Raw genomic sequence first — 27,690 nt, 5'->3', positions numbered from 1 at the left:
ACATTTATGCAGATAAAAAATTAAACTTAACAAATATATACTTTTTTCTTGTTTTTCTTAGGATTTAACAACTGAAATGCAATAGATTTTTTCCTTTTTTTTTTACACTTTCTTAAAAACGTCATTGTCGAGAGAGTATACGATTCTCTGTGTCACTGCCCTACACTTTTAAAAGTCAATTGTAACAAATGTCCCATCATTTTGGAAGTCTGTAAAACCCTCCGGAGAAGAGAAGTTTATGCTCCCTCACTTTCTGGTCCAAGAAATGCCTCAGTTGCTGCAGCGTACATTCAACAGCCGACGGCCCTTGTGAAGCGAACATCTTAAGCATCTGATGGATCCGCTCAGGCGGGAGGGACTCCAAATTTCCCAACATACCGACAATGTAAGTCCAAAATGCCTTGAAAATCAATGTTATTTATAGTTACGAAAATTAGCAAACTAAAATCAAAATTCAACCCTTAACGCTCTAAATGGGTTACTTAACAACATAACTTGTGTATAATAATTTTTCACCAATTTTAAAAATGGGCGTTCCTCTGGGCACAGGATTTTTTTAAACTTACAAGCTTACAATAGAACACAGAAGCTTGAAGAACACAAGATGGCCATGAATAAGGCCAAGATTTAAATCTGACTAGTGCAAAATATCCCGCATGTGCATAGATCCGTTGAGGGTTGAAAAAAAAAACCATGGAACTTACATGCAGCTCTTCTTCCCTTTGATCTTGGGCGGATGCCATTATGCTCTCGGTTTCGTCATCCTCGCATATCATCTCAGAAGCGGCTGGAGCTTTCAAAGACCTACCTATAGGTTCTTCAACTAACAGAAACGTATCTGTTGATGTTTCTCTAAGTAAACCCTACAATTTTTTTTTTAAGTTAACAAGCTTAAAAAAAACAAAATATCAATCATTTCCAACCTGCGATTGCCAGAATGCAATTCTCCTCCTTAAAACAGTCTGAGGCACTAATAGAGTCGAACTTAATTCATCGATCGTCCACTGGTCTAAATTGAAAATAAACACATTTAAAAGAAAATTAAAATTTTAAGAGAATGTGTACGCACTTTTTTCCTGGAAGTACCAAATAATTGCAGCTTGAGTAGGTGTGACGGTGAGATTTATACTTCGACCTTTTAACTCAATTTCAAGATCGACTGAACCCAGGTGAGGCTTCCAGTTTAACGTTCTATTGCCCTTTGAAAAATCATTTACCTCTATTAGACATTAACAAATTTTTACACTATAAAAAATTGAACTGAAATGACTGTTGATAAAACATTAATACACAGTTTTTGTTGTTTTTAAATGGCTTTATGAACTTTTCGTATTAGCCAAGGAACATGAGATATAATATATGTGATGAGTATTTTTTTTTGGGGGGGGGAAGGGTCAATGGAAGCAAACCCATGATCACAGGGTCTACGAACCAAGAGTCTATCAAGCTAACCCCTTGGCAACAGCAGTCCACACACAGTTAAACAAAATGAAAAGCTAAATAAAATAATACTAAAATACATGATGATGATGATGGATACTAGGAAGCTGGGATTTTTGTGCCTGAAGCACTACGGTCTTCTGGCTTATTGTACTTTCCTAGTTCCTTAGTACAGTGCAGTTGACTCGATCCTTCTATTAAAGGTGTGTACTCACAAAGCAAATCTCGGATGAAAGACAACCAATACATTGGGCGAAATGTTGGTCACCAACATATTGGCCAACCTTATATATTACGCAGGGTGGGCGACCAAGACGCAAGGGGTTAAATGCCTGGGTAGACTCGTACCCCATCTCTAAAAGGTCCGGGACTTGGTCGGCTCATGTGCCCTGCATAAATCTCTCAGACTTGTTCACAAACCCTGCTTCCTAGTATCCTTTTCTACCATACCATCTGTGTAGCAGTCTGTGTTGCGATGGTCATCATCCACACTATAATTATATCCACAAGGGGTGACTACCTGAAAGTACTTTTTCCCTGAAGGGGTTTTAATCTTTTTATCACTAATGCTTAATAATTGGCTGTTAACCTTACTCAATAGTTGTAAGATTCGAGTGACCTATGTTATTGCACTTATGATTCCAGCTGCCTTCGCTAATTAATTTGTAGCAACTGATTAGTGCTCTGACCTTAGCCTATTGGCCAACCTTAGCTCATCCTCATCAAACCAAGGGATTGAGACCAAAGGATTCAGCCATATGGAATCGCAGTCAATTATGCCAACCCTTTTGATGTTATGCCAGAAGACTGAACCTTGACCAAGGCCAAACGCTTCATTGGCTTTGATTCGCATTCATAGCATTATTTATTGGTTAGGAATGAATTCGCCAACATAACAGTCTTGTTGTTCTACAATCTGTACCAAGCTGGAACCGTTAATTTAAAACACTTCTCTTCTGAATCACAAAAATTGGTATGAGGTTTTTGATGGGTGGAAAAGGATGGAAAGTAAAATGGGGTTCTGAGACTGATCTGTGAGTTTGTAGCAACTGCAGCAATGAAAGTTTCACTGTTGTTCACAATTGGTAGAATGCTGAAGACTCGCATGGCACTTGGCATACATATTGGCTGTTTCTGCATGAACTGGCTGGTTGTAGAAACCTAGCTTGTATATACATAGGCGCGCTGTTTGGTGAACGCTAAGACGAGCATCTCGAAATTGCATTCGGCAAATATCGCATGTCTACAGCCACCTTTAGGCCTGACACATGTAGCGGTTTTGACCGAAGTGTTTACCAAAAGGACGACTGAGTCAGTAGGTTCTTTATTGAGAGTGGGACATGGCAGATGGTGCATATCACCTGGCAGTTTTGAAACAGAGTCGGTGGGTCAAAGAGAAGAAACGGTTTTGACTTTAATGTTTACCAAGAGGAAAACCAAGTCGGTGAGTCGTTTCTTTATTGAGAGTGGGACATGGCAGATGGTGCATATCACCTGGCAGTTTTGAAACCGAGTCGGTGAGTCATTTCCTTATTGAGAGTGGGACATGGTAGACGGTGCATATCACGTGGCAGTTTTGAAACTGAGTCGGTGGGTCGAAGAGATAACCTTCAAGTCCGTTTCGACGAACCGCACTTATTGTTTTGCGTCCAACTACAACTATCTGTTTTTGACTTTTTTTTGTTCTTGATGATTCCGCAATACCAACTACAAATAATTGAAGCGTTCTTTTTTTCCAATGGTAATTAATACAGCAGGGATAGCAAAAGTATTCTAATAAAATAATCTTATAATAATATATTATAAGATTATTTTATAAGATGTAAAGAGTGTTTCTGGGATCAAGTAGATTTTTCCATTTCTAAGAATGGGTGTCTGAATTTATTAATTATTGTTATATTCCCAAAGTTTAGTTCGCATCCAAGTTGATTGTTTCCGGAGCCTTAAATGAGTTTTTCCTTACTTCTTGTATCAATATTTTCAATTGAGGTAGGTTTAACAGGGTTCCATTGTCACCGTAATACAGTTTTGCACCAACGATGAAGTGTTTACTGTAAATAAGACTTACCTTAAGGGTTTCAAAAGCTTTCGTGTAAACGTTTAAATGTTCTTTTATTTTCTGAGGAAGCTCCAGTGTTTCCTCTTTCAACATTGGCCAAAATTGAGCCGAGAGAATCATGCAAGTACAGTTGAACTCCTGAAAAGTTGCATATTTAAAATTACCAATCAAAGGAGCATTTGTCCAGCGTACCTGACTTGCTAGGCCGAAATTCGGTTCAGAATGCAAATGTGTATTCAATCTCTTAGAATCATAGATATCTTTCAGCATAACCTCACAGTAATGCAATTGTGAATCTCCGAATCTGAAATGAACCAAATAAATATTTTTTTTTTTTTAATAATCAGGGAATTTACAAGAAGACCTTAGTTTGAGAAGTTCTAGGTATCGTATTTCTTTTTCTGTATTGTAACTATGCTGTAGAAGAAGACGATCTGCCAGGAGGCTTCTGTACTCGTGCACAAACATTTCCTTACTGCCATAAACTGTTACAAGCATTGAGACTATATCTCTACCGTTGAGCCGTTCCCTATTTGGTTTCGCTGGAATTAAATTATCAAATTAAAATACAATAATTACAGTAAGAACATCAAAATCCTACTGTGCGCGTCAATAGGGTCAGGCGTCCAGTCTTCCCAATGAACCGGATCCTGCATTCCAGTTTCTTCCCCTCGTACTAGCTCATCGGCCAGCTCTCCAGGCCCATCTTCGGTCAAGCTCATAACAATGCACCTCATTGTGTCATCACGGCCTCTGAGATAATGCCTAAAAATATCCAAATTAACTTAAATTGCTACGTTTTAAAAAAATCATTAACTAATATTACCTTACTGGCATTGTAACTGTTTCCAAAAGGATTCCAGTAGAATCTAAATGTCTCAGGGCCCGGATGGACGCGACATAAGCCGTGATTATGTCCGATGTGTTCACACCCGGGTGAAGTAACCTAGTCTGCAGTACGTTCTGCAATTTAGTTGTTAAATATTGTCGAAGGTCCGTCTTCTCCAAGCAGACTTTCAAGTCTTCAATGGCGGCTCCGGAATCCGGATATTCTATCAAGAGACAGGATTTTCCATCAAGGACGAAATGTTACAACTGTATTGTTCAAATTTTGAAATACTACCTATGATTATATTGAACAATTGTTCTATCCTGGTCTTCGTGTAGGTTTCATACAGGAGATGATTCAATTTCATCTTAAACGTGTTCAAACTTTTCTTCGTAAATGGACAGTCTGGACCGCTGCTGTACAAACGCGTCAGCCAACCAAAAACTACAGTGCTTAACCACTAAGATTTAAACAAATAAATATATACACACAATAAAAGTAAAAATTTGGTTGTAAAATAAGTCCATAATGTTTTTTGATGGGAAAATCAATGAAATAATCTATGTATCTATAGAGACAGGATTTTTTTGCAGTTGCATATTTTGTTTGCCACCACATACGACTGAGGAAATCAATTATCTATCCAAACCATGTATCTAGGAAGCTGTAGGTTAAATTTTATAAAGCATATTTTGTGTAGGAATCTGTTTGACGTTTGAGTCAAGCATTGACGGTGAATGATGGAAAGTTTGATTGATTGGAGCGCTTGACTGTTTACAAGGGTTTTGATCAATCTTTCCGTCAGTTGAAATTTTCTTGGTTCATTCTGGGAATGTTTCTGTAGTCTGGTTCTGTTTCGCATAGAATTTTTTTGAACTGGACCCTCATTCAGTTCGTCTAACTTCTCTCCTATCTAACCCCCACCGAAGTCCTTGAGGCCATAACCAAATCCCACTCCAAGGCCATTGGAGTTGATGGCATCCCTATCCATTTTCTTAAACTCTGCCTCCCGATATTACTACCTGTTCTACTTCACATCTATAACTACTCACTCCAAAACTCTGTTTTTCTGGCCTGGCAAAAAGCCCTTGTCCACCCTGTCAACAAAACCCCCAACCCATCCTCCCCTACAGACTACCATCCCAATTCCATCCTCTCAAACCTAGAAAGATTAGTCCAAGCACCTTGAACAGTCCCATCTTCTTAATCCCCTCCAAACTGGCTTCCGCCAAGGCTATTCCACCCAATCAGCACTAATAAAAATTACCAGTGACCTCCACTTAGCAATGGACCAACAGAAAGTTACTATACTTGTCCTTCTTGATTTCCTTACTCTTCTCTCCTCTCTAAACTCGAATCTTTTTCCTTCCAGCACCATCCACTCCTGGTTCGTTCCACTCCTACCTTACCAATCACCACCAAGCTGCCTCCCTTCCTAATGGCCTTACCTCCTCCTTCCTCCCACTAAAATCTAGGGTGCCCCAAGGCTCTAGCATCTCTCCTATACTTTTTTCCATTTATATCAACGACCTGTCTGACTCCATCCAATTCTGTAACTATCACCTACATGCCGATGACTCCCAAATCCTTCCACCCTTCCGATCTTCACTCGGCCATTCTCAAGATCCAAAAAGCCTTAAACTCCATCAACAAATGGGCCCATAAAAATTCCCTAGTCCTCAATCCGTCCAAATACCCGCCATAAGTATTGGGTCAAGGCAACTCCTCAATTCCCTCCCCAGCAACCCACCTCTCATGCTAAATAACCATCCCATCCCCTTCTGCTCGTCAGTTAAAAACCTAGGAGTAGTCTTTGACCAAAACCTTTCCCGGCATTCTCACATTTCTCAAATTTCCCGCCATTCCATTGCCTCCCTCAGCCTGTTTCGTCAGTCCTGGCTTCTCTTATCTTTCTCCACCCGCAAACTTCTTGTATCTTCCCTTATACTTCCCTTCTTCGATTATAGCTGTTTGGCATACGGTGGTCTCTCGGAGGGGGAAGCGTATTATGAATTGTTGCGTAAGATTTGTATACGGCACCCCACAGGGATCCCGGGTGTCGGGGTTGTACTCCCAACTTTCCCCTCCTTCCGTGCATAGTATTTCCTAAATTGCTTTCTTTTCCAGTCCATCCACACTCGTCCTCCTTAAATCATCCAATCCCTCCAATTCAACTCCTCACATCTCACTCGTAAGACCCGCTCATCCCCAATCGCCCTTATCCTTCCGCAACATACAACCCATACCTTCGAAAGATCCTTTCTGATCCGAGCCCCTTAGCTCTGGAACTCCTTTCCCCTTTCTATTTGTCACGCTGCCTCCTTTTCCTCCTTTAAATCCCACCTGTATAATCACCTCCTCTCCCTCCAAGCAAAGACCGCACCTTAACATTTGTTATTTTTGTTTAATATTCTCGTAATTTTCTCTTCTGGCCTTCCTTACTGGTATACATTGTGTCAAGATTTCTATCTTTTTTTTACTTTTAACTTCATAGAAGAATACTTCCTTTATTTATTTCATGTAAATTATTCTTTGGGGGACACCAGTCCCAGAATAAAGTTATTTTTCTTCTTCTTCTTAAACGTTTATTAGTTAAACGTTAGTGATTTATACCACTCCTTTGACCACCGTCGTTTCCTCTTCTTGTTCTGCTTCTTCAGCACGATTGATAAAGTCAAGGCGAGGAAGCCAATATCTGTATTTGAAAACATTGTTTCAGCCGCGAAAATTTTAATATAGCTCTCAACTGAAGTCTTGCATAAAAAAGAACAGCACTACGTACCTGAGCAAAATGAGTTTTGAACAAAAAATTGAGGGTTGATTGAAGTGCGCATCAATCGATTGACTCAACCATTTGATCAGAATGATTGACCGTCTAGGCCCCCCTTTAGCTCTTATATTCAATATTCTCACAAATTCACTAATTTCGTGGTCCGCTTGACCAATTAATATGTTAAAATTAATTAAGGTTTTTAGTTGAGATGAAAAAAAGTTAATGGCACGAGCGGGATTCGAACCCACGATCTTCGGCTTGATACGCCGCTGCTCTACCACCTGAGCTATCGTGACCTCGATCCACTCGGACACCAACTTCCCATCACAACCACACCTTTTGAATTTTCCCCTCCTTTTTGCCATTTTTCAAAATTCATTGGAAACTAGGCACTGCATGGGTAAAATAACTTGTACATCGTCTAAGGCAGCTGACCTCATAAAAAAATGCTAATTTACACAAAAAGTAAAATTTTAAAAATATTTTAACAATGTTTTATAATTAATATTAAGACTATTTATGGAGAAAAAACTGCCAAAAAAAATTGGAGTGTCGATAGCGTTTCAAGCTCCTACATTCAACATGTTAAATGTTTCAAAATGAAAGAAGGATAAACTCGAATTATCAAAAAGCACTACGGGCTTGTTTTATAATAATAATTAATTATTGAAGCTATATATAAATCTTACTGATTCGAGTGACGGTATGAAAGAAACATCAAAACTTCCTTTACAAGTGTCTTGTATATGTGTTTCGATTTGTTTGTGAATTAATGACGTCAGGACATCTCCCGCTATTCTTTCAAGCAGTTCCAACTCAATTAGAATCCTAAAAAACGTTTAAACAAATTTATCAATTTATACAATCTTTCTGTCTGAACTACGTTTGAATTCAATAATAATTTTAAAAATATAGATTTAATGTTTCATTTCATTACCTATTTGTTGAATGAAAGTCTTCTATTATTTTTTCACACCGGCATTGTTCTAACTCAAAAGAACAGCCTCCGCACTGAAGTCCATCTTCTCCAGATTCATTCATATCTGAAACCATCCAGCGTTAGAAATGAAATTTATAAAAAATTGTTGTACAAACATGCCTCGGTTTGATTTGTCAAAATGGTAGAAAACTTTAAAAGAGAGTTTATAAAACTCTTCCACGATGTTCTTATGTGAACGGACGGGAAGTTGGGACTGTAGAGTTGACGTAATGATGTATTTTAACACGACCCAAAGGTTTTCTTCTCCATAAATTTCCCTTTGAACCTCCAGCCTTTTTCTCATATCTTCCAGGCGTTGGAAGACCGGAATGAACTGGCAGTACCTCTGGTGGAGCTTGTGGACGGTAAATTTGAACCTTTCAAAACCGCTGTCAATGCTGGGCAATTGGAACTCCTGCCAGAACTCGGGTACTATCCACGTCCGCAAATGTTCTTCGATTTTGTCTATTATCAGATCTTCAACGAGGCACAGGAGGTCGCTTTCTCTAAGCCCATTCTCAAGAAAGCGGCATTCATCTTCACTCAACAGTGGTGGGTTGAACTGAAAAAAAAAACTAGCCTAAAAAAAAATGTTTCCGCAGAATGTAAATCAAAGGATAAATCATTCTAAAAAGTTTTTCAAATCTAAAGTGAAAAACTGTTCCAGTGTTGGACATAAATGGCCAATCTGGCAAATAATAGTCACATCAAAGAGAATAATGAGACGTTTAGAAGTTTCTGCACTTGTAGTGGTTGTTTTCATTGCCCCTGTGATATATAGGTTTGCTAATCTTTGTATGCTGCAGTGTTTGGGCAGCTAGTTTTTGTTGAGCTTTGGTTCACCAGATTAATTTATCCATAGGTTATTTTGGGTCTTACTGCCGGGTATGGCCGTTGGGGCATTTTCAGTTTTGCCTAGGGTTCTTCTTGTAGTTGTAGCTAGCCTTACTCCATCATGGCTCACGTCCAGGGATTTAGAAATAAATAAAAATTTCTGAAGGATTCTTAACAAGCACTTGAGAATAAGCACAATAGACACCTGAGAAGGATTGGTATGAACCCACACATAATGCAGAGATTCTGCAAAAGCCCCAATGCACCTATTAACTGTGCCTTGAAGGAGGAAATATTTTGGGATGTATAACATAACCCTAGAAGAAATTGAATCACTAAAACCATGCCTCAAAAATCAAAAGTTCCTTGATGAATTGGAACTCACCGGCGTTCATATAGGTACAAACTCAAGTCAATATTTATCAGGGGTAAAAAAATAGGTACAGGGTCTCTTAAAATTTGTCAAAACATACAATAGAATCTGACAGCAATATAGGAGATAGCACTAGATAGCGTAATAATGTCTACCCCCATCATCCAAGGCATTAAAGGGGACTTAAATTCGACTAAGTATGATATTGTGCTGCAATATTTCAGTCAAATGTACAGAAAGACCCAAATAAAAAAAAAAGGAATGGTATTGGTTCAAATGAATTCATTCACTGACCCACTGAAAGACCAACCACCATTAACTTCAACATATATTATGCTCAACCAAGTCAAACATTTAGTCCTCTTTGGGGGTGCAATTTGATCAGGACAATGAAGTTCTTTAATGTGTGCAGTTTAATGCACCTGGCACATGACCTTATCACACGTTTAGTTTCTCAAGATAGGAGCGACACACCTCCATGTTACTGTACCTATCCCACTACTTTTGTAAGGCCATCTCAGTATCTAAGAACAAGGTGACCTCCTGCTAGCTCCTCCCAAGGGGAATCGTCAATATTGTGCATCCAACCATGTACTGCGTATCAGTGGACAACCAGTCACAAGGTACTGAAATGCATCAGTTAGGCTTTTGACTATACTATCTATAGAGAGAAGATGACTCTCATGGTGAATTTCCCAGAGTGTTAGGACCCCTCCAGCATCGGAACTACCGGATCCGCTCTGGTCGTGGTTTTGTTTAAAGTGGAATTTCTAAATAAAACTGATAATGACACGGCTCAACTCACCACTAAACCATTATGATTCCATTACTACATAGCATGCTACTGGGCTTGGAACTTGGATCTACCCCATAGTTCTGTCGGTTATGCACCCTCTCTTGTCTTTGCAGACAGGATCTGGCACCCTACCCGTCTGTGCTACTGATCAAGCAGCTGCTGGCCACCTGCTGACATACAGTCAACATGCAAATACAGCTTGTGCTTTAGAGAGTTCACCAAGGCTACACCATTATGTTTGCCTGGATACCCCTTTGCATCCTGCATTAGGAAAGGTCTTAAGAAAATATACTGAAAGACCTAGATTGAGAAAGGGAATGCCAGAGAACATGAGGCTCATTTTTCAGGCTACACCGTATGCCTCAGGCATAACGTAACCTTTGGCACAGTGATTCCAAAATTATGGAGGTACGGTTCCTCTGGGTGGATGAGAGAGGCAAGAATAATTATTCAAGTTCCAAACAAATCGATCGCCATCTCAACCACCCCACCTCAAGGGATGATTCTGAGATTGTGTGCCCGCCCTGCACACATCCCGGATTAAGAACTATTCATTCTCAGGTACTGTTCTCCACATGATACATTCAGGGGAAACAAAGTCAAACAATGTTAAATAAATATTTCAGACATCATCGTTAAGAATGGGAAAGGCTTTCTCTGAAAGAATCATCATGTCTGCCGGCTGGTCTATGCTGTTCAAGAGTAGAAATCAGGTAAGGATCCACATTCCACATTCACTATCCCAACCACCCCACCTTGAGGGATGATTCCGAGATTGTGTGCCCGCCCTACACACATCCCGGATTAAAAACTGTTCATTCTCAGGTACCCTTCTCCACATGAGAACATTCAGTGGAAACACAGTCAAACAATATTTCTCATATTTCAGACATCATCGTTATGAACGGGAAAGGCTTTCTCTGAAAGAGTCATGTCGGCAATTCTGGTCAAGAGTAAAAATCAGGTAAGGATCCACATTCGCTACCCCGACCACCCCACCTCGAGGGATGATTCCAAGACTGTATACCCGCCCAACAAACAACCCAAATTAAAAATTGTTCATTCTCAGGTACTCTTCTCCACATAAGTATATTCATGGGAAACCAAGTCAAAAAATGTATAAATAAACATTTCTCACATCATCGTTAAGAATGGGAAAGGCTTTCTCTGCAAGAGCCATCACGTCCGCCGGCTGGTCCATTCTGATCAAGAGTTGGAAGTCAGGTAGGGATCCACATTCCACATTCAAAACAATGCGCCGCAGCGGCCAAGCACAGCCGCAAAGGTAATCAGCCGAATGTTGTTATGGAAAGTCTCCAATGGAGTGGACAGAGCGCGTGCTGGAAATGTTTTCGAATATTCCCTCTTATATTTTGAATTTCTGTATAAACTGAGAACCAAAAAAACGTGGCCACCCTTAATATTTTTAATTATCTTTTAGACAATCCTCCATTGATTCTGGACAGCAATATTGGTCCGTTTTAAAGGATTAGAGGTAAGTAAAACAGATAAAATCTCCTATTTGTGTTTTCAATTGGATTTTGTAAATAAATCTCTAAATAGTCAATCTTTTCTTTGGTTGTTTTTATGTAAAGCTTCTTTCTAACGTTCCAGTCGTTTGTAGTTTTTTTTTTAAAGTTGTATTATGTTTAAATTGCAAATTTTAAGTGATGCAGATTCAGCTAGAATCATAGCATTGTTGGAAGATGGAAGGAGTCAAGCATATGTGGCTAGGTTACTTAACATTCCCAAAACAATTGTCCAAAGGATCTTCCATCGTTACCGAGTTACTGGATGTCACTCATATATATATTATGCAGGATTGGTGACCAAGACCCGAGGGGTTAAATGCCTGGGTAGACTCGTACCCCACCTAAAAGGTCCTGGACTTGGTCAGCTCACGTGTCCTGCATAAATCTCTTGGACTTGTTCACAAACCCCAAGATTTTGGACATTTAATCTCGGGGAGTGATTTGGTGATGTCCGCTCCTTCAAAGATTTCAAATCTAGACCTAGCATACCTATCACACTCAGCGAGGTAGTGCCTTGCTGTTTCTTCTTTTATTTCGTAAAAATGCATAAAGGATCTGATAAAATACCCATTACGGAGAGGTGTCTTCTCAATGGACAGTGGTCCGTCAGGGTACCTATCAGCCTCCTAATTCCCTTCCTTGAGTTAGAGAATAGCCATTTCGTTTCTGCTGGTTTGATATCCTTAACAAAATCCATCGATTGCCTGTATCCAGGGGATAGATTCCATTCCTTGTTTCATCCCCCAGTTTTTAATAGCTCATAGAGTGAGGTAATACTGGTTGTGGCCCGACAAGCTTTGTGCATCAGATGATGACAATAAAAGGATGGCCAACACCACCCAAACGTGACGAATAAGTATCAGTGTAGTGTTAATCTAAGTATCAGAGTGTGATAAATTAGATTTAATCGTATATATACACATATTGTAGTTTATTGTATATATAGTATTATTATGTAGAGGGGGACTCTCTTTCTCTCCTGAGCAGGGTTCAGTGTACGGGGAGATTGGGCACCCCTCATTAGCACGTAAGATATTTGTAAGGTGCGACCCTCACGTCATATCCCGACCAGGCACCTCCCCGTGGTCCATCCTGGGCATGGCTGCAGCCGTGGCTAATGCCTGGTGACGTGAGGGTTGGGCCTTCAGTGGTATATGGTTGCACGACCATCCTGTGTAAGTCCGGAAACGGACATAGGAAAAGGCAGCCTTAGACCTTTGAAGGTTGTGGCCTGACAAATGCAGTATTAGAGCGTTCTTTGGCCAGGCTATCTACCTCTTCATTTCCATGGTGTCCTTTATGTGCTGGTATCCAAATAAGGGTTACCTTGTTCTCAAACCCGGAAGAGATTCTATTGATAAGATCTACAGATTCCTCCACCAGTCTAGATGTTGACAAATCTTTTTGTAAAGACCTAAGGCTAGCCTGATTGTCAGAAAAAATTCTAATATCTTTTCCCTTGATTTTATTTTCTATAAGTGTTCTACAACACACATTAATGGCCCAGATTTTCGCCTGAAAAACGGAGATGTTATTGCCAAGAGAGGAGGAGATGTTGATACCTAATTTAGGTATATGAATTCCAGCACCACTTCCTTTACCTTTGATAAGTGAACCATCTGTATAGCAGTCTATGTTACGATGGTCATCATCCACACTATAGTTATATGCACATAGTTCATATAGTTAACCTTACTCAATAGTTGTAGGATTTTCGAGTGACCTATGTTATTGCACTTATGGTTCCAGCGCCTTCACTAATTAATCTGTAGCAACTGATTAGTGCTCTGACCTTAGCCTCTATGGATGTTATTCAACAAGGCATGGATCAGGTCACCATCATCTGATAGATAATCGTTTTAGTGTTTCGAATTTACTCCGTATTTGACATTCTACCATTTGTTGAGATCAAGCAACAACTTCAACAAGTTAGAAATGTTAATGACAGTTTGAAAGGCGAAAACTTTCAGAAGCTGGATTATTTGCGAGAAGGCCTGCCATTGGTCCTGAACTTCTGACAAAGCACAGAACAACTCGGTTAAGTTTTGCAAGAAAAGACATCAGTTGGTCTGTGCAAGATCGGAGTAAAATTTTGTTTTTGGATGAGTCAAGGTTTTGTTTGAGGTCTTCTGATGGCCGAGAGAGGGTTTGGAGAAAAACAGGAGAGCAATATATCGCCGCAACATTTTCATCCGGGGAAGCTGGTTGGTTGAGCAGGTATGGAAAGTCGCACAAATTTGATCTTCCTCAAGGGTTTTCAATATTGAAGATGTCCTATCAGAAGAAGTCCTTTTATGCCACTAATTGGCAACAGTTTTATTTTTAAGCATGACAATTGCAATAGCTACGATAGTTGGTGACTGCTTGGAACGGGTTTCAATTCAATAATTGGAGTGGCTATCATGTAGTCCTGACGTAAACCATATCAAACAAATTTAGTACTAGGGGTAAAAGATGGTAAAAAATCGTCCAGAAATGCCAGAGAATTTACTTGAGAATTTAAGAATGGCGCTGTTGGAGGAGTTTGAAAATATTCCGCAACACTTCAAAAGCTTATAAAATTGATGCCATGTCGAATGCAAGCTGTGATCAACAATTAGACTTTTCTTTTAAAAATATCCAGTATACAGCAAAAAATAAAAATTATAATGATTGCAAGAATTACTTTTGAAAGATTCAGTGGACCTTAGGAGGCCCGGGTACGAGGGAGCACATAATATTACACCTAATAAACATGGATGATTTTAAGCTGTATGCGTCCAAAGAAGTCCACCTAAGAATGCTACTGGACATAGGTGGTTTTCAGAGGATATCTGGATCTCCTTTGATCTAAAAAACTTGCCAAACACAATCTATCAATTTTGAAGAAGTCTGGATGGCAATTCACCATGGAATAATTCCGCAAGAACCAAGGGTAGTAATACTCAGAACATGTAAATTTGTTAAGTTTGTATTGGAACGGTGAGACAGCAGTAGCTCTCCCTGAAAGCCAGACTTCTGAACGTTTAAGTTTGTGTTAGTGTCAAGGTTGAGAGTGATTGTTGGGAAAAAGGTGCTCTCTTCCTTCAGCTGTGGCCTTCAACAAACAAATAAAATATTTTATTTACCATAATTCATATGAAATAATGCACTGTACAGCATGGAAAATTCCGTCTGCCGGAGGTCAATACATCAATAAAACAACAGTAAAAAAAGAAAATTAAATAAAAAATGTAGAACATAAAAGCAAATCTAACAATTTAAATAAAATAGAAAATCTGTATTTGAAGAAAACTTCTTTTATTTCTTTTCGTTTTTCTTCAAACACAGATTCTCTACTGTACAATTCCATAGCTTGGACTGTACTACTTTAGACAAAATATTAAATTTAAATAAAATTGAAAATCCTCTTTAAAATTTATGCTTGTTAACAAACTCATACCTGCATTGCCATGCATTTGTACAATATTTTCTATGAGCGAGATTGGGTCAGTTTTTTAAATATTTTTTTTAAGCCTGATGATGATTAATTCATTTCTAGTCAAGAAGCCACAGTTTAAGCAGAGCAAATAAATTTCTATCAAATATAGCATTCACAGTGACCTTTATACAACTGAAAGTGAGCTAACCATTTTTTTTTATTATTAATCATTATAATTAAGGTTTTTAGTTGAGATGAAAAAAAGTTAATGGCACGAGCGGGATTCGAACCCACGATCTTCGGCTAGATACGCCGCTACTCTACCACTTGAGCTATCGTGACCTCGATCCACTCGGACATCAACTTCCTATCTCAACCCCACCTTATGAGTTTTCCCTCCTTTTATTTAATTTATTATTAATAAAATACATAAATTAATTAATTCTCTATTTAAGGAATTGTACAAATAAATAATAAAAAGTGAACCATTTGAAAAATAAAATTACATAAATATATTTAAAAAAAATTATCCAGTTTTGTAAATACAATTTAGACATAGTGTGGAGTTGCAATTTAAATTATAATGCTTTAAACCCCTAAAAAAATAAAAATAAGAATTGTGAAAATTGGTAAAATAATAAAATAAGAATTGTTTGCTTACATTAACTGTACTGTTTATTTTAATTAAATTCTTCTACATTCGTTTAAGAAAAATTTGTCCAGCATGAAGAACTAAGAAAGGATCTTTTTTTTATATATATATACAACTTCAACGAAACTTTGTTATTTTACCCTTATCCATTTAATGAAGTAAATGAATTAATAATTCTATGCCGAGTAGGAAAATGGAGATGACCACTCCAGCCAAAAAGGCGCCCACAGCGACGAACACCACTTCCAAAGTCACGTGCACAAAGCGGATGTTGCCGTAACACGAGGGTGTCATAGGGTACCAAAACTTCTTCAACCTGTTTGACAAGCCATTCTCCTTGATCCAGATAAGGCTGTAAAATTTAATATTAAAAAAAATTAAGAATATAATTTAAAAAACTCACCCTTGGTTAAATAGTTCTTTGTAAGAGGAATTTTTCTCAACGGTCAGGCAGACAGGGAAAGGATTGATTGTTTCGATTTCAGTAATCTCGCATTTTTCCGAATCTGAGAACTTGCGAGACACCTCCCAATATACAGCGTGATCATCAGTGCAAAACGCAAACCTTTCGGTTCTCACCTTTTCCACCCCTTTTTCAACTGTCTGTGTAATTTTTTCCTTTTCAAGTTTAGCACGGGTTTCAGGCTTCAAAATAAATCCCCAACTCTGAAAAAAAGAAGATACGATAATAATTTCAGCCTCTTGAATTGGTTAGGGATGGTTAGGGATGCTTCTTTTCACCTTGCTATAGTTCGTCAAATAATTATCTTTTATAATGCCTAATTCCATTAATTGGCTTTTTAAAAGCTGTTCGACCGTCTGTATCGAATTGGGAGCAGGTGTCAAGAGGCCGTGCAGTGTAGCAGCGTTGTAGTATGTAGACGCAAATAGCGCAAACAGCAGTAAAGCAATACTCGTCATTTTCATTGAAGTTGTATAAGGATTTGTAATTAAGCCTGAAATAATTTGACAATAAATCATACACAATTCAATATTCACTAATCAATGATATATTTTTCAAAATCAGCAATTTATATTAATCATCAAATCAATTTATATTAAGTAGTCTATTTGTATAAAAGTTGAATTGATGAAAAGTTAAAATAAGTGAGAAGTTTAGGAGACAGACCAAGTAAAGTGGTCAAGTGGTTAGTTCAACATGTATTCACTGACTTGTAGGTTAACCACTACCGCCAATTTTTCTATCAACGGTGTCCATTGTCTAAATAGACAATATTTTGTCTTTCTACCAGTCTTAGGGGATTTTTTGTCAACTGGTAAAAAAATATATTAATAATATATTAAATGTTGATGGTGGGTGTTGATCTGTGAGTCGGTGAGCATATATTGAACCGGCATTGAGTCTTCTGACTCGAGCATTTCAGCGTTGAGTTCCTCACTGAAGATTGCAGAAGGCCCAGCACTTGTAAAAAAATATATAATGTAGAAAAGAAAACACTTCACCTTGATAAGTCATGACTCCTATAACGTAAACAAACCCATCGCCAATTTCCGCGGCATTTTCTTTCTTGAAATATTTTCGGGTGAAGGATATGATTTCGCAGAAAAGTACAAACACTCCCATTGTTATCAATATGTATGTCCAAACTTCTGGGGAAAACGGCCGTATCAGAGCGTTATATGTTGACAAAAACTTCGGCTGGCGAAACATGAATATAAATCTGAAAAAGTGTTGGTTCAATTTTTGAAATTTTTTTTATCGCGTTTTTTATGACAACCTTAATTTCATCATGGGCACTAAGTACTGGACTAAATCCCTGAAGTCATCCATTGGCTGCATGGGAACTGTAGCGACATCAGCCTTTCCCTGGGATATGTACTTAACCAGCCCAGTCCAGTTCCCTTTGGCAACTTCACTGCCCAATGTGGAAGATCTGGTTATGTTCATTCTAAATATAAAGATTTAAAAACTTAAGAATAAAAGTCATGCAATGTAGTTGAAGTGAATTGTTCATTATTTTAAGAAGTTATTAGTTTGGTTCTAGTTGTTTTTGGGTCTTTAGTAATCATGGACAATTTGAATAGTAGTTTAGGTCAGCTAGCTACAATAATTATTGTATTATCTTTTTCTAAATGAACATCTATGCTTTTATAGCCATAAACGTTTACTTGAAAATAACTTCCATTATTAATAGGATACACATTACTTGAAGACTAGCCATTTCTCCAAGTATAGCTGATACATGAAATGCTCCCTGTTGTATATTTCTGCTTCCGGGAAGTAAGTTTGGTCGGTCAACTTTTGGGACATGTTCTGATCGTCATTGTCCAATTTCAGTTCTGTAACCTAAAATAAAAGGGTAAAATTTGAAAAGGTTTTAAGAAAATGTTTGTAAATTGAAACAGCTTACAAGTGCAGCGGTTAAAGTGATACCGTCTAAATCAGTTCTTTTATTTTTTTCTAAACGAAAATCCAATCTGCTCAAGACACCGCAGTGGTACGCCTGGAGATGGTACTGAGGAGCGGTTTTGTAAATATCATACAGCGAACTGTTTGAAAGCCGGAGGATGACGTCTGAGCTGATTCCCAATGGAAGAGATTTCAGTTTTTTTAATATGGCAAGGCTTTCAGCATACAGCAACCAAGCAAAACTGACATTGAAAGTAGTCACATCCTAAAAAAAATTATTGGTCAAAATACTACAAGTACGCAAAATATAATTGTTAATTATGATACACAACTTAACAACTATTACTTTGATTGCAATTGTCCCCCTGGAGGAGTACTATAACAAGCTTTATAGTGACTGATAGCGGACAACCTCCTACACAATGGTACCCAAATGACACTGTCATAATTATCAGAGTTAAATTAGACCATAGTCCAGTAGAATTAATGCAAAAAGCCTTAAATTTAACACTGAGATGTTATGTGAAACAGAAAGCATAACAAAGAAGTTATGTACTTAGGAATAGTTTGTGACCAAAGGCTAACATGACAACAAGAAAGCCATGGGCCACATCCTAACACATTCCTTCATGGAGTCTGACAGCAAACCCGCCTCCATTTCTCACGTACACCACATCGGGAGAGAGAGAGAGAGAGAGAGAGAGAGAGAGAGAGAGAGAGAGAGAGAGAGAGAGAGAGAGAGAGAGAGAGAGAGAGTCATGTTTCACTATTTTTTATTATTACGTATTTTCTTCATTAGGTTTTTTGTTAACAAAAGATGTCATTTTATTAGCGAAAAAGTGAAAAAGAGAGAGAAAGAAAGAGAGAGAAAGGGAGAGAGAGAGAGAGAGGGAGAGAGAGAGAGAGNAGAGAGAGAGAGAGAGAGAGAGAGAGAGAGAGAGAGAGAGTGAGAGAAATATGTTCTACAATTTTTTGTGATATTTTCTTACTTACAGTTTTTGTTGACAAAAGATGTTAATTTTATTAGTGCAATATGGGGAAAAAGTGAAAGAGAGAGAGAGAGAGAGTGAGAGAACAAGAAAGAGAACGAGAAAGAGAGAGAGAGTCATGTTTCACAATTTTTTATTATTACGTATTTTCTTCATCAGGTTTTTTGTTAACAAAAGATGTCATTTTATTTTATTAGGGAAAAAGTGAAAGAGAGAGAGAGAGAGAGAGAGAGAGAGTGAGAGAGAGAGAGAGAGAGAGAGAAAGAGAGAGTGAGAGAGATATTTTTCATAATTTTTTGTGATATTTTCTTACTTACAGTTTTTGTTAACAAAAGATGTTCGTTTTCCTTACAATTTAAGTCTATGTACATTCCTTGAACATAGGAACTGGAAGAAACGAACCTCTTTCTGTCTTTTACTGCAATGTTTACCATAAGGTTCTTATTTTCGATCATACTCTCTGATAGTTGTTTTGCATCTGTAAAAGCAAATCTTGTCCGTTTAAATTTTCACAGCAGGGATGCCAATTTTAGACCAACCATCCAGATCGCAAAAGAAAACGTTGAGAACATTTATATTCTTCCGTAAAAAATATTTCGTAATGAAATGCTCCTTGCAGTCCGCCAAAAGGACGAGGCTGAGCATCAGAAGTGGCCAGTTCATTGCTTATTTCTTTTGTGACAAAAAGCGCGAATTAACCGACGATAAAGAAATTGTCCAATTATAACAAGAAATGGTTTTGATGTTAGATTGCTTAATTAAATATTTATTGTATGATTAAGGGCCGAAAACCTTTGATTTCTTATTTTACTGATTATTTATTATAAAACGATTCCTTTCTTATGGTTACATTAGGTTGCAAATATTGAAATAGGTCGAATTATTCTCTTTCCTTCCACACATAAAATACGTAATAATTCAAAAAATCAATAAACTTCAAAAGCTCAACGCAATATGAAGGAAAATCATATATTTGCATTTTTCTAACTAAATATCAATTGACCCTTCTAACTTGACATAATTTTTGTTTGACATGGCTGTTCAGAAAGGAGTCAGTTAAAGACTTTTCAAAAATATTTTCATTGAACTTTCTTCTTACACTGCTGGAGGAAATCGTAACATTTCGGACTTGTCTTATCAGATTTCTTATATCATTTCACGTACTGCTGTGTTTTTGCAGGCCTGACTGATGAACCTATCGTCTCTCTGGTCTGCAGACCTAGGTCAACCCTGGCCTTCTAGTGCAAAGTTTTTCTGAAGCGCCAAAGAACCTTCAAAGAGTGCCTTACACTTAGTCTCCTGGCGACTTCACCCTGGCTGTATCCTTCCTAATAATTTTATGACCCCGACAGTTTCATGCTCATACTAATGCTCAATTTTTCAAATAAATGAAATCAACAAAGGAGAAAGATGAACTCTTTAAGAGTAACAGAATGGAAGGGCTTAACGGTACTTTTTGTGCAAATTGGATTAATAAACAAAGGAACTAAACAAAACATTATTTACTGTTTATTTTGACTAAGATTTTTAATTACAGTTAATTACCTGTAACTAATGTACAAAGATAATGGATTGAATTTTAAACTAAATAAATTGAGCGGTGCATTAAATTGTTAGTTAAATTTTAATCTATCGTTAAACGATTTTTCAGTGTTTTGGTGAATTTTCTTTCAAACCATCATAATTAAATAATTGTTATTAAAGTTTATGATTTTTTGAGTGTAAAATCAACCGCACTGGTCGAGCGGTTAGGGTGTCAAAATTGAAATTGACACAATAGCAATAATTATAATATGAAAAATACCCGTTTTTTACATCACCAAACTGATAGTTGGTCATTAAGTGCTTCTATGGCACGAATTACTTTATTTATAAGCTAGTTTATTTATCAGCTAGTTCTGATCTGTAATTGCTTGTAGTCTGCCTTAAGTGCCAGGCCAACATTTCGGCAATACTCACAAGATTATTCAGAAATCGTGACATGCGGTCTGGTGTGTCGTAGGTTTACAAAAACATTTTCTTTATCGTGCCAACGTTTCGATTTTTATTGAGGTCATCTTCAGGGATTTATAAATATTGTTTAAATTTGGGTGGTGTTTATGACCGTTAGTCGATGATTATTCACAGATGCTGAGATGCGGTCTGGTGTGATGTAGGTTTCAGGAAAACATTTTCTTTATCGTGCCAACGTTTAGATCTTTATTGAGATCATCTTCAGGGCCTGGGATTTACAAACATTGTTTAAATTTAACAAATACGTGTAGGATGTGGAAAAATGTGAATTTATACAATGCAAAAATAATATTTTTTATACTCATTCAAAGTATTTCTACTCACAAGTCTTGCGGGTTCACGGGTCTTCCTTTGAAAATATGAAAAACACATTTTTGAATTTTGACCATTTTAAGTAAATTTCTTGTCTACAATAAAATCAAGATTTCAACCTTATGAAAGACCCCTAAATAGAACAAAACACTCCGCTTTGCCCTATTGACATTGTGCCACACTAGTAGTTCTGGATTTGGATCCCAGCAGAGCATATCGCTTTTTAATTGATGAAACTAAGGGAAAAAAGGAATAAATGGTTTCACCCCTTGACCACACCACCCAATTGGAAGTTGGACAGTAAAGCCTTCTTATGACATGAATTTATTTATTTATAAACGACAAATTTATCAGCTAGATGATTCTAATCTGTAATTGCTTGTAGTCTGCCTTAACGGCGAGCCAGACCAACATTTCTGCAACATTCAGAAGTCTTGCGGGTTCAAGGGTCTGAAAATATGAAAAATACACATTTTTGAATATACTTTTTAAAATCTAGAATCAAAAGACCCCTAAATAGGAAAAATCATTCCTATTTTGACCTATTGACATTGTACCACACTAGTAGTTCTGGATTTGGATCCCAGCAGAGCATATCGCTTTTTAATTGATTATAATATGAAAAAAAGGAATAAGTGATTTGACCCATTGAACACACCACCCAAATGTTAGTTGGACATTAAAACTTCCTATTACATGAATTACTTTATTTATAAACGACAAAATTATCAGCTAGTTGATTCTATTCTGTAATTGCTTTTAGTCTGCCTTAACGGCGCGCCAGACCAACATTTCTGCAACACTCACCAGTCTTGCGGGTTCAAGGATCTCCCATTAAAAATATGTAGTTGTCAGCAAGATGTGCATTAGGAAACAAACACATAATTTAAATTAAACCTGAGGAGGTTGTCACCTGGTAACATAAAGTAAACTGATTGAATTTAACAATAAAGAAGTGAGACGAAACTCAAGAGCCAGACGGATTTCCCAGGAAAAATTGAGCTTGCCCCCCTTCATCGAAACCAGTTTTTTTTCAACAAAATGCAAAATTTTTGGGCCTTCCAGAAGGGCTATCCGAAAAGGTGGATCTACCGCTAGAAGCTCATTGAATGGAGAACTTTTGAGGGAATTCGCAAAGCTCCAGGAGTTTGTAGTTATTAACAGTTAATTCAACATTTAAAAAAATTCCAAATTTCAGCATTTTTGTTTTTTCTGAATTTTTCGTGCAAAATTTTTTCATCAATTCTGCAATGTAAATAGGTTTACTTTCAGCAAATTTAACGTTCTTTCAGGTGGCACAAACCAGATTTTTCTACAGTCAGTAATTCTGAATTTATAAGCAATTTAGTGGATCTATGTCGAAAAATTAAAAAAAAAAAAAAAATCCAAAACCTGAAATTACTTCTTTACTAATGAGATTGGACATGGGTTCATAGAAACTTTTTTGTTGCATATGGTGAGTAGAAACACCTCTTGAAATTGTCGACACTTATCGCCAGTCACCCTGTATATTAGTGCTAATTTTTGGGAAATTTTTTACAAAAACCATAACTGTTAATAATGAAAAAACACATTTTTGAATAGACTTTTTAAAATCTAGAATCACAAAGACCCCTAAATTAATCAGTCTAGAAACCTGGATGATCATTTTAAGTAAATTTCTTGTCTACAATAAAATCAAGATTTCAACATCATGAAAAACCCGTAAATAGAAAAAAATCACTCCGCTTTTGCCCTATTGACATTGTGCCACACTAGTAGTTCTGGATTTGGATCCCAGCAGAGCATATCGCTTTTAAATTGATGAAACTAAGGGAAAAAAGAAATAAGTGGTTTGACTCCAAGGAGTGGGAATCAAGATCCCACCACCCAATATGTAGTTGGACATTAAAGTCTTCCTATGACATGAATTTATTTATTTATACACGACAAATTTACCAGCTAGTTGATTCTAATCTGTAATTACTTGTAGTCTGCCTTAACGGCGCGTCAGACCAACATTTCTGCAACACTCATCAGTCTTGCGGGTTCAAGGGTCTGTAAATATGAAAAAGACATTTTTGATTAGACTTTTTAAAACCAAGAATCACAAAGACCCTAAATAGGAAAAATTACTCCGATTTTGTCCTATTGACATTGTGCCACTTAGCAGTTTTGGGTTTGAATCCCAGCAGAGCACATTGCTTTTCAATTAATTATAATATGAAAAAAAGGCGATAAAGTGGTTTGACCCTTCGATGAAAAAGGATATAATTGGTTGTTGTTCATGGAGGGTCTTGGACGACCTGTGTCGATGTGGATGAAATTTTGGAACATCGTGCGTTGCATATCCTCGATGAAATCAGCGACACTCCTATTCTAATGAACGATAACGCCCGTGGACAGGTCGCACGCATAGTACAAACCTACATTCAACAGCATGGTATGGTAAAAAGGATACTAGGAAGCGGGGTTTGCACTCCGCAGGCACTGCAGCCTTCTGGCTTATTGTACCTTCCTAGTTCCTTAGTTAAGTGCAATAGACTCAATCCTTCGTTTTAGAAGTATCAGACCATTGACTGTCGCTGCTGCAATCTGATTCCCTAAGATTTCTCCGTATATTAGGTTAAATCTCCATTGAGCTGTTGCGAAGTCAAAGATGACATGGGTGGCTGTTTCCTCCTCCTCATTACATAATCTGCAAATGGGATCATCGTTGTATATACCCATGTTGTGTAGATGTTTTCTCAGATGCCAGTGACCGGTTAGTAGTTTGCATTGATGTGCGTATGACCGGCGTGATACCCTTGGGGAAGCGAAGGATCGGACCACCTAGGCTGAGCCTATGGCGTCCCTCGAATGCGCATGGCAGGTGTAGGCTGAACTCGATAGGAGGTTTTTACCGTAGGCGGTGCTCCTCTAGGGGGTGGAGCGAATCCGGAAGTTTCTACGCTAGGGAATACCTAATACTCTGGGAGATAGAGGTGGCCTTCTCTATCTATGGAGCGTGCGGGAGACCGGGCTGATGTATTTCGGCTCAAGTAAGAATAACCCGTGCGCGGCTTACGGTTTGATGCTCAATGCAGACCCGGCCACTTGCAATGGACAAGCGGGGAGGGAGGTTGTCTTGGCCTTTCGGGGCTGAGCTGCCTCTACGCCAATGCTGCGGCAGTAACACTATTCTGTCGTATGCGGAGGTGCGTCAGCTCTCATCTTGAGAATCAAAACGTTCGATAAGGCCGGAAGGCTAGGTGCGGACGTTAAAGATCCTCAGAGTCCTTTTTAGGATGACCGAATAAACTGACCGGTTAGTAGTCCTACCACTCCTCTGAGTTCGGCCCTATCTAATTGCAGCGATGTTTTTGCCAGTCTTGGTCATTCAACAGCATAACATCCGGGCCTTAACATGGCCAGCCGAATCTCCAGACTTGATCCCAATCGAGCATTTATGGGATAACCTCAAAAAACGATTAAGAGCTCGTCCATCTTGATACACTCCACGACCTTGAAAGGACTCTTCGTGAAGAATGGGCTAACCTCCAGCAAAGAGACATTTCCAGACTGGCAGAAAGTATGCCGAGCCGCCTTCGAGATGTAATTAAGGCAAGAGGAGAAATACGCAATATAGAAATGTTAACTAAAAATCTAATTAAAACAAATTTTATCTGTCCGTTTTTTTTTCATTTTTATTTTTCATTTTTCATTTTCTTTAGCAATTTACATTTTTTTAAAGTTTTTAGATAAAGACTCAATTATTAAACGTGAAACTTTTATTAATATATACAAATCAAGTTATATTACAAGTGGGCAGAATTTTTAGCCTGTCATTGCATTTTTAATCCTCATAATAAAATGTGTGCATGTATTAACAGATGTAACAGGTTGTCAGAATTGTTCGTATACATAGCCTGGTTTCTAAATTAAATCTCTATGAGATTTTAACGCGCCGGACCTTTATTATTTGAACCTTAACGGTTCGTTGTCGTATGTGAATTAGCAATTCTACGCCAAGTACGAAAATGGAAAAGACGACTCCTGCCAGGTAGATGCCCACGGCGATGACAACAGCTTCCAAAGTCACGTGCAGGAAGGTGATACTTCCGTAACAAGAGGGTGACATGGGGAACCAAAACCTCTTCGTTCTGTACGACAGGCCGTTCTCCTTGAGCCAGATAATACTGAAGAAAGAAAAAACAAGAATAATTTGACATAAAAGAAGAATAAAAGCACTACCACCCTCTGTTAAACAGTTCCTTGTTTGTAGAATTTCTGCCGACCATCCAACCGATGTGAAACGGATCTCTTGTTTCTATTTCGACGATTTCGCATTTTTCCGAATCGGAGAATTTCCGAGATATGTCCCAGTACGCGCCGAAGTCGTCGGTGCAGAACGCGAACCGTTTAGTCCTCATCATTTCTAATCCGGCATCGGCCGACATGACGCGACTTCTCTTTTCCAGCTGAGCTCGGGTCTCGGGTTTAAAGAAAAACGCCCAGCTCTGAGACAAAAAAAGGATCATGATTTACATATAAACTTTCATGGTTTTATGCTCACATTTCTATTCCCCGATAGATAATTAGCGTCTAAAATGCCTAATTCGAGCGAAGGATTTTTTACAAGCTGCTCGAGGGTCGGTACGGGGATCGGAACTGGTGTCAGGAGTCCGTGCATTATAGCAGCATTGTAGAATGTACTCACAAATAGTCCAAACAGTAGTAAAGCTATGCTCAAAATTCTCATCGAACATGTATTAGGAGTTTTCATTAATCCTGGAAAAGTTTTACTTCAATAAAGTAAATACATGTCAAAGACTGGAAAAGTTGCCTTGAAGTGCCATGATCCCTACGACGAAAATGAACCCAACGCCAGTTTCCGATGAATTTCCTTTACTCAATGATTTTCTGATGTATGAAATCGTTTCGTAAAAAACTACGAACAGCCCCATCGTAATGAACGTGTAAATCCAAGCCTCGGTGGAAAACGGCAGCATCAGAGCGTTGTAACTTCCCAAATATTTCTTCTGACGAAACATAAACACTATCCTGAAATATATCGTCTGAAAGGTCGAGTTTTGAAACTTTTACTCCAATTTTTATGAAAACCTCAACGTCGACAAAGAAACCAAGAATTTGACCACTTTCCCTCTGTCGTTCCTCAACTGTAATGGAGCTATAGAAACCTCTGCTTTGCCCTGAGACACTTCCCCGACCATCCCGTTCCAACTGCCATTACTGATTTGGTTGCCATACGAGGCAGATCTGAGAATGAATGTTCTAGAACAAAAAAACCCATTTATAAAAGAAACCAAATACCTCTTGATCTAAAATAAAATATTTGAATTTTTTTTACGAGGATTCACAACAGCAGAGGTTACAACAACCCTCGGAGTGGCGGTGTTTTTGAAAAAAAGCTCATGTCGGGTTCGAATGCCGGGCCGCTGGATTCGAACCCGGGACCTTTACCTTACAGTGATGGGCGCCGTTTCAAAGCCTAAACCGTTGCGGTCACGAACACCCCCAATATTTAAATTGAAATAATCCCAATATTGCCAGATCTGATTATTTTCATTGGAAAATTCCTTAATATTAAGATAAATTACTTGAAATTTAACAATTTCTGCAATTGTTGATGATACATGAAATGCTCCCTGTTGTATAACTCCGCTCGTGGGTAGTAAGTGGGGTCGTTATACTGGCGAGTGGTCTGGTAGTCGTTGTCTATTTTCACATCTGTATACTAAAAAAGAATGTTTGGATTTTAAAAGATTCCAGTGCCATTTATTTTAATTTAAAACCACTTACAAATGCAGCGGTTAGAGTGATACCTTCTAAATCGTTTTTTCTCTTTTGTTCCAAACGAAAATCCGACCTGCTCAAAACGCCGCAGTCGTACGCCTGAAGACTGTACTGTGGAGCGGTTTTGTAAACATCGTACAGAGAACCGTTCGCAAGTCGGAGGACGACATCAGAGCTGATTCCAAGAGGGAGAGACTTAAGATTTTTTAGAATGTCAATGCTTTCAGCAAACAGCAACCAGACAGCACTGATATTGAAGGTGTTCACGTCCTAAAACGTCATGAACTGTATAGGCTCATTCATCTAAGAGTAATCAAAAAAACATCTCTTTCATAATTTTTTAAAATTTGTTTGTATTACAGGGATTCAATACAGCAGAAGTCATAATAAACTCCAGAATTTGTCCGTTTTGGAAATAATTTAGGTTCGAATTGAGGGACTGAGATTCGAATCGGGAATTTTACAGCGTTGAGTCGCTGTCTTTCACCAGAGAGAGGAAGAGGGAGAGAGAGAGAGGGGGAGGGAGAGGAAGAGAGAGAGAAAGAGAGAGAGAGAGAGAGAGA

At 38.1% G+C, this 27,690-nt stretch overlaps 3 protein-coding genes across 6 annotated transcripts; all 3 read right to left on the bottom strand.

Annotated features, from left to right (window-relative positions):
• Window positions 1–11: 11 nt before the first annotated feature.
• On the bottom strand, window positions 12–11,381 carry LOC106673912 (anaphase-promoting complex subunit 2). Of its 4 annotated transcripts, XM_014406299.2 has the most exons (14): window positions 11,222–11,381; window positions 8,201–8,642; window positions 8,039–8,144; window positions 7,791–7,929; window positions 4,623–4,788; window positions 4,326–4,551; window positions 4,101–4,264; window positions 3,864–4,041; window positions 3,692–3,803; window positions 3,509–3,637; window positions 1,070–1,199; window positions 924–1,009; window positions 705–863; window positions 13–400 (listed from the first exon to the last, which is right to left on the bottom strand). In XM_014406299.2, exons 1-14 carry the CDS (start codon window positions 11,282–11,284, stop codon window positions 197–199), a joined length of 2,304 nt encoding a protein of 767 aa, XP_014261785.1. In that variant the 5' UTR covers window positions 11,285–11,381; the 3' UTR covers window positions 13–196. The 4 variants fall into 4 exon arrangements, with proteins under 4 accessions (XP_024081275.1, XP_024081276.1, XP_014261785.1 ...); XM_024225507.1 differs by having other exon boundaries at window positions 12–400; window positions 3,509–3,803; XM_024225508.1 differs by lacking the exon at window positions 11,222–11,381 and adding an exon at window positions 10,712–10,771 and having other exon boundaries at window positions 12–400; window positions 3,509–3,803.
• Window positions 11,382–15,817: 4,436 nt separating this feature from the next.
• Window positions 15,818–27,397, bottom strand: LOC106673514 (the record flags this gene model as incomplete). Its single annotated transcript, XM_024225502.1, has 14 exons — window positions 15,818–16,019; window positions 16,071–16,333; window positions 16,409–16,623; window positions 17,132–17,349; window positions 17,407–17,577; window positions 17,836–17,975; window positions 18,040–18,303; window positions 25,347–25,509; window positions 25,568–25,830; window positions 25,887–26,101; window positions 26,145–26,374; window positions 26,435–26,605; window positions 26,932–27,068; window positions 27,134–27,397. Coding segments are annotated over 14 exons (2,916 nt in total), but the record flags the coding sequence as incomplete, so codon positions are not given.
• LOC106673847 lies at window positions 25,147–26,118 on the bottom strand. Its single transcript, XM_014406190.2, has 3 exons — window positions 25,887–26,118; window positions 25,568–25,830; window positions 25,147–25,509 (listed from the first exon to the last, which is right to left on the bottom strand). The coding sequence occupies exons 1-3, from the start codon at window positions 26,094–26,096 to the stop codon at window positions 25,260–25,262; spliced, it is 723 nt and encodes a 240-aa protein (XP_014261676.2). The 5' UTR covers window positions 26,097–26,118; the 3' UTR covers window positions 25,147–25,259.
• Window positions 27,398–27,690: the final 293 nt, after the last annotated feature.

This window comes from Cimex lectularius, unplaced genomic scaffold, assembly GCF_000648675.2.
Source record: "Cimex lectularius strain Harlan isolate CLEC.00 unplaced genomic scaffold, Clec_2.1 scaffold6, whole genome shotgun sequence".
Lineage (NCBI taxonomy): Eukaryota > Metazoa > Arthropoda > Insecta > Hemiptera > Cimicidae > Cimex > Cimex lectularius.
This window is presented reverse-complemented; position numbering and strand designations above follow the sequence as displayed.

Coding starts and splice junctions, on each gene's coding strand:
- LOC106673912 (XM_024225507.1), bottom strand. CDS start 11,284: ATGGACCAGCCGGCGGACGTGATGGCTCTTGCAGAGAAAGCCTTTCCC. Junction 4,042..4,100: donor TGACCCTATTGACGCGCACA/GTAGGATTTTGA, acceptor ATTTAATTCCAG/CGAAACCAAATAGGGAACGG. Junction 1,010..1,069: donor TTGGTACTTCCAGGAAAAAA/GTGCGTACACAT, acceptor TTTTCAATTTAG/ACCAGTGGACGATCGATGAA.
- LOC106673847 (XM_014406190.2), bottom strand. CDS start 26,096: ATGAAAACTCCTAATACATGTTCGATGAGAATTTTGAGCATAGCTTTA. Junction 25,831..25,886: donor ATCTATCGGGGAATAGAAAT/GTGAGCATAAAA, acceptor TTTTTGTCTCAG/AGCTGGGCGTTTTTCTTTAA. Junction 25,510..25,567: donor AAGGAACTGTTTAACAGAGG/GTGGTAGTGCTT, acceptor TTCTTTCTTCAG/TATTATCTGGCTCAAGGAGA.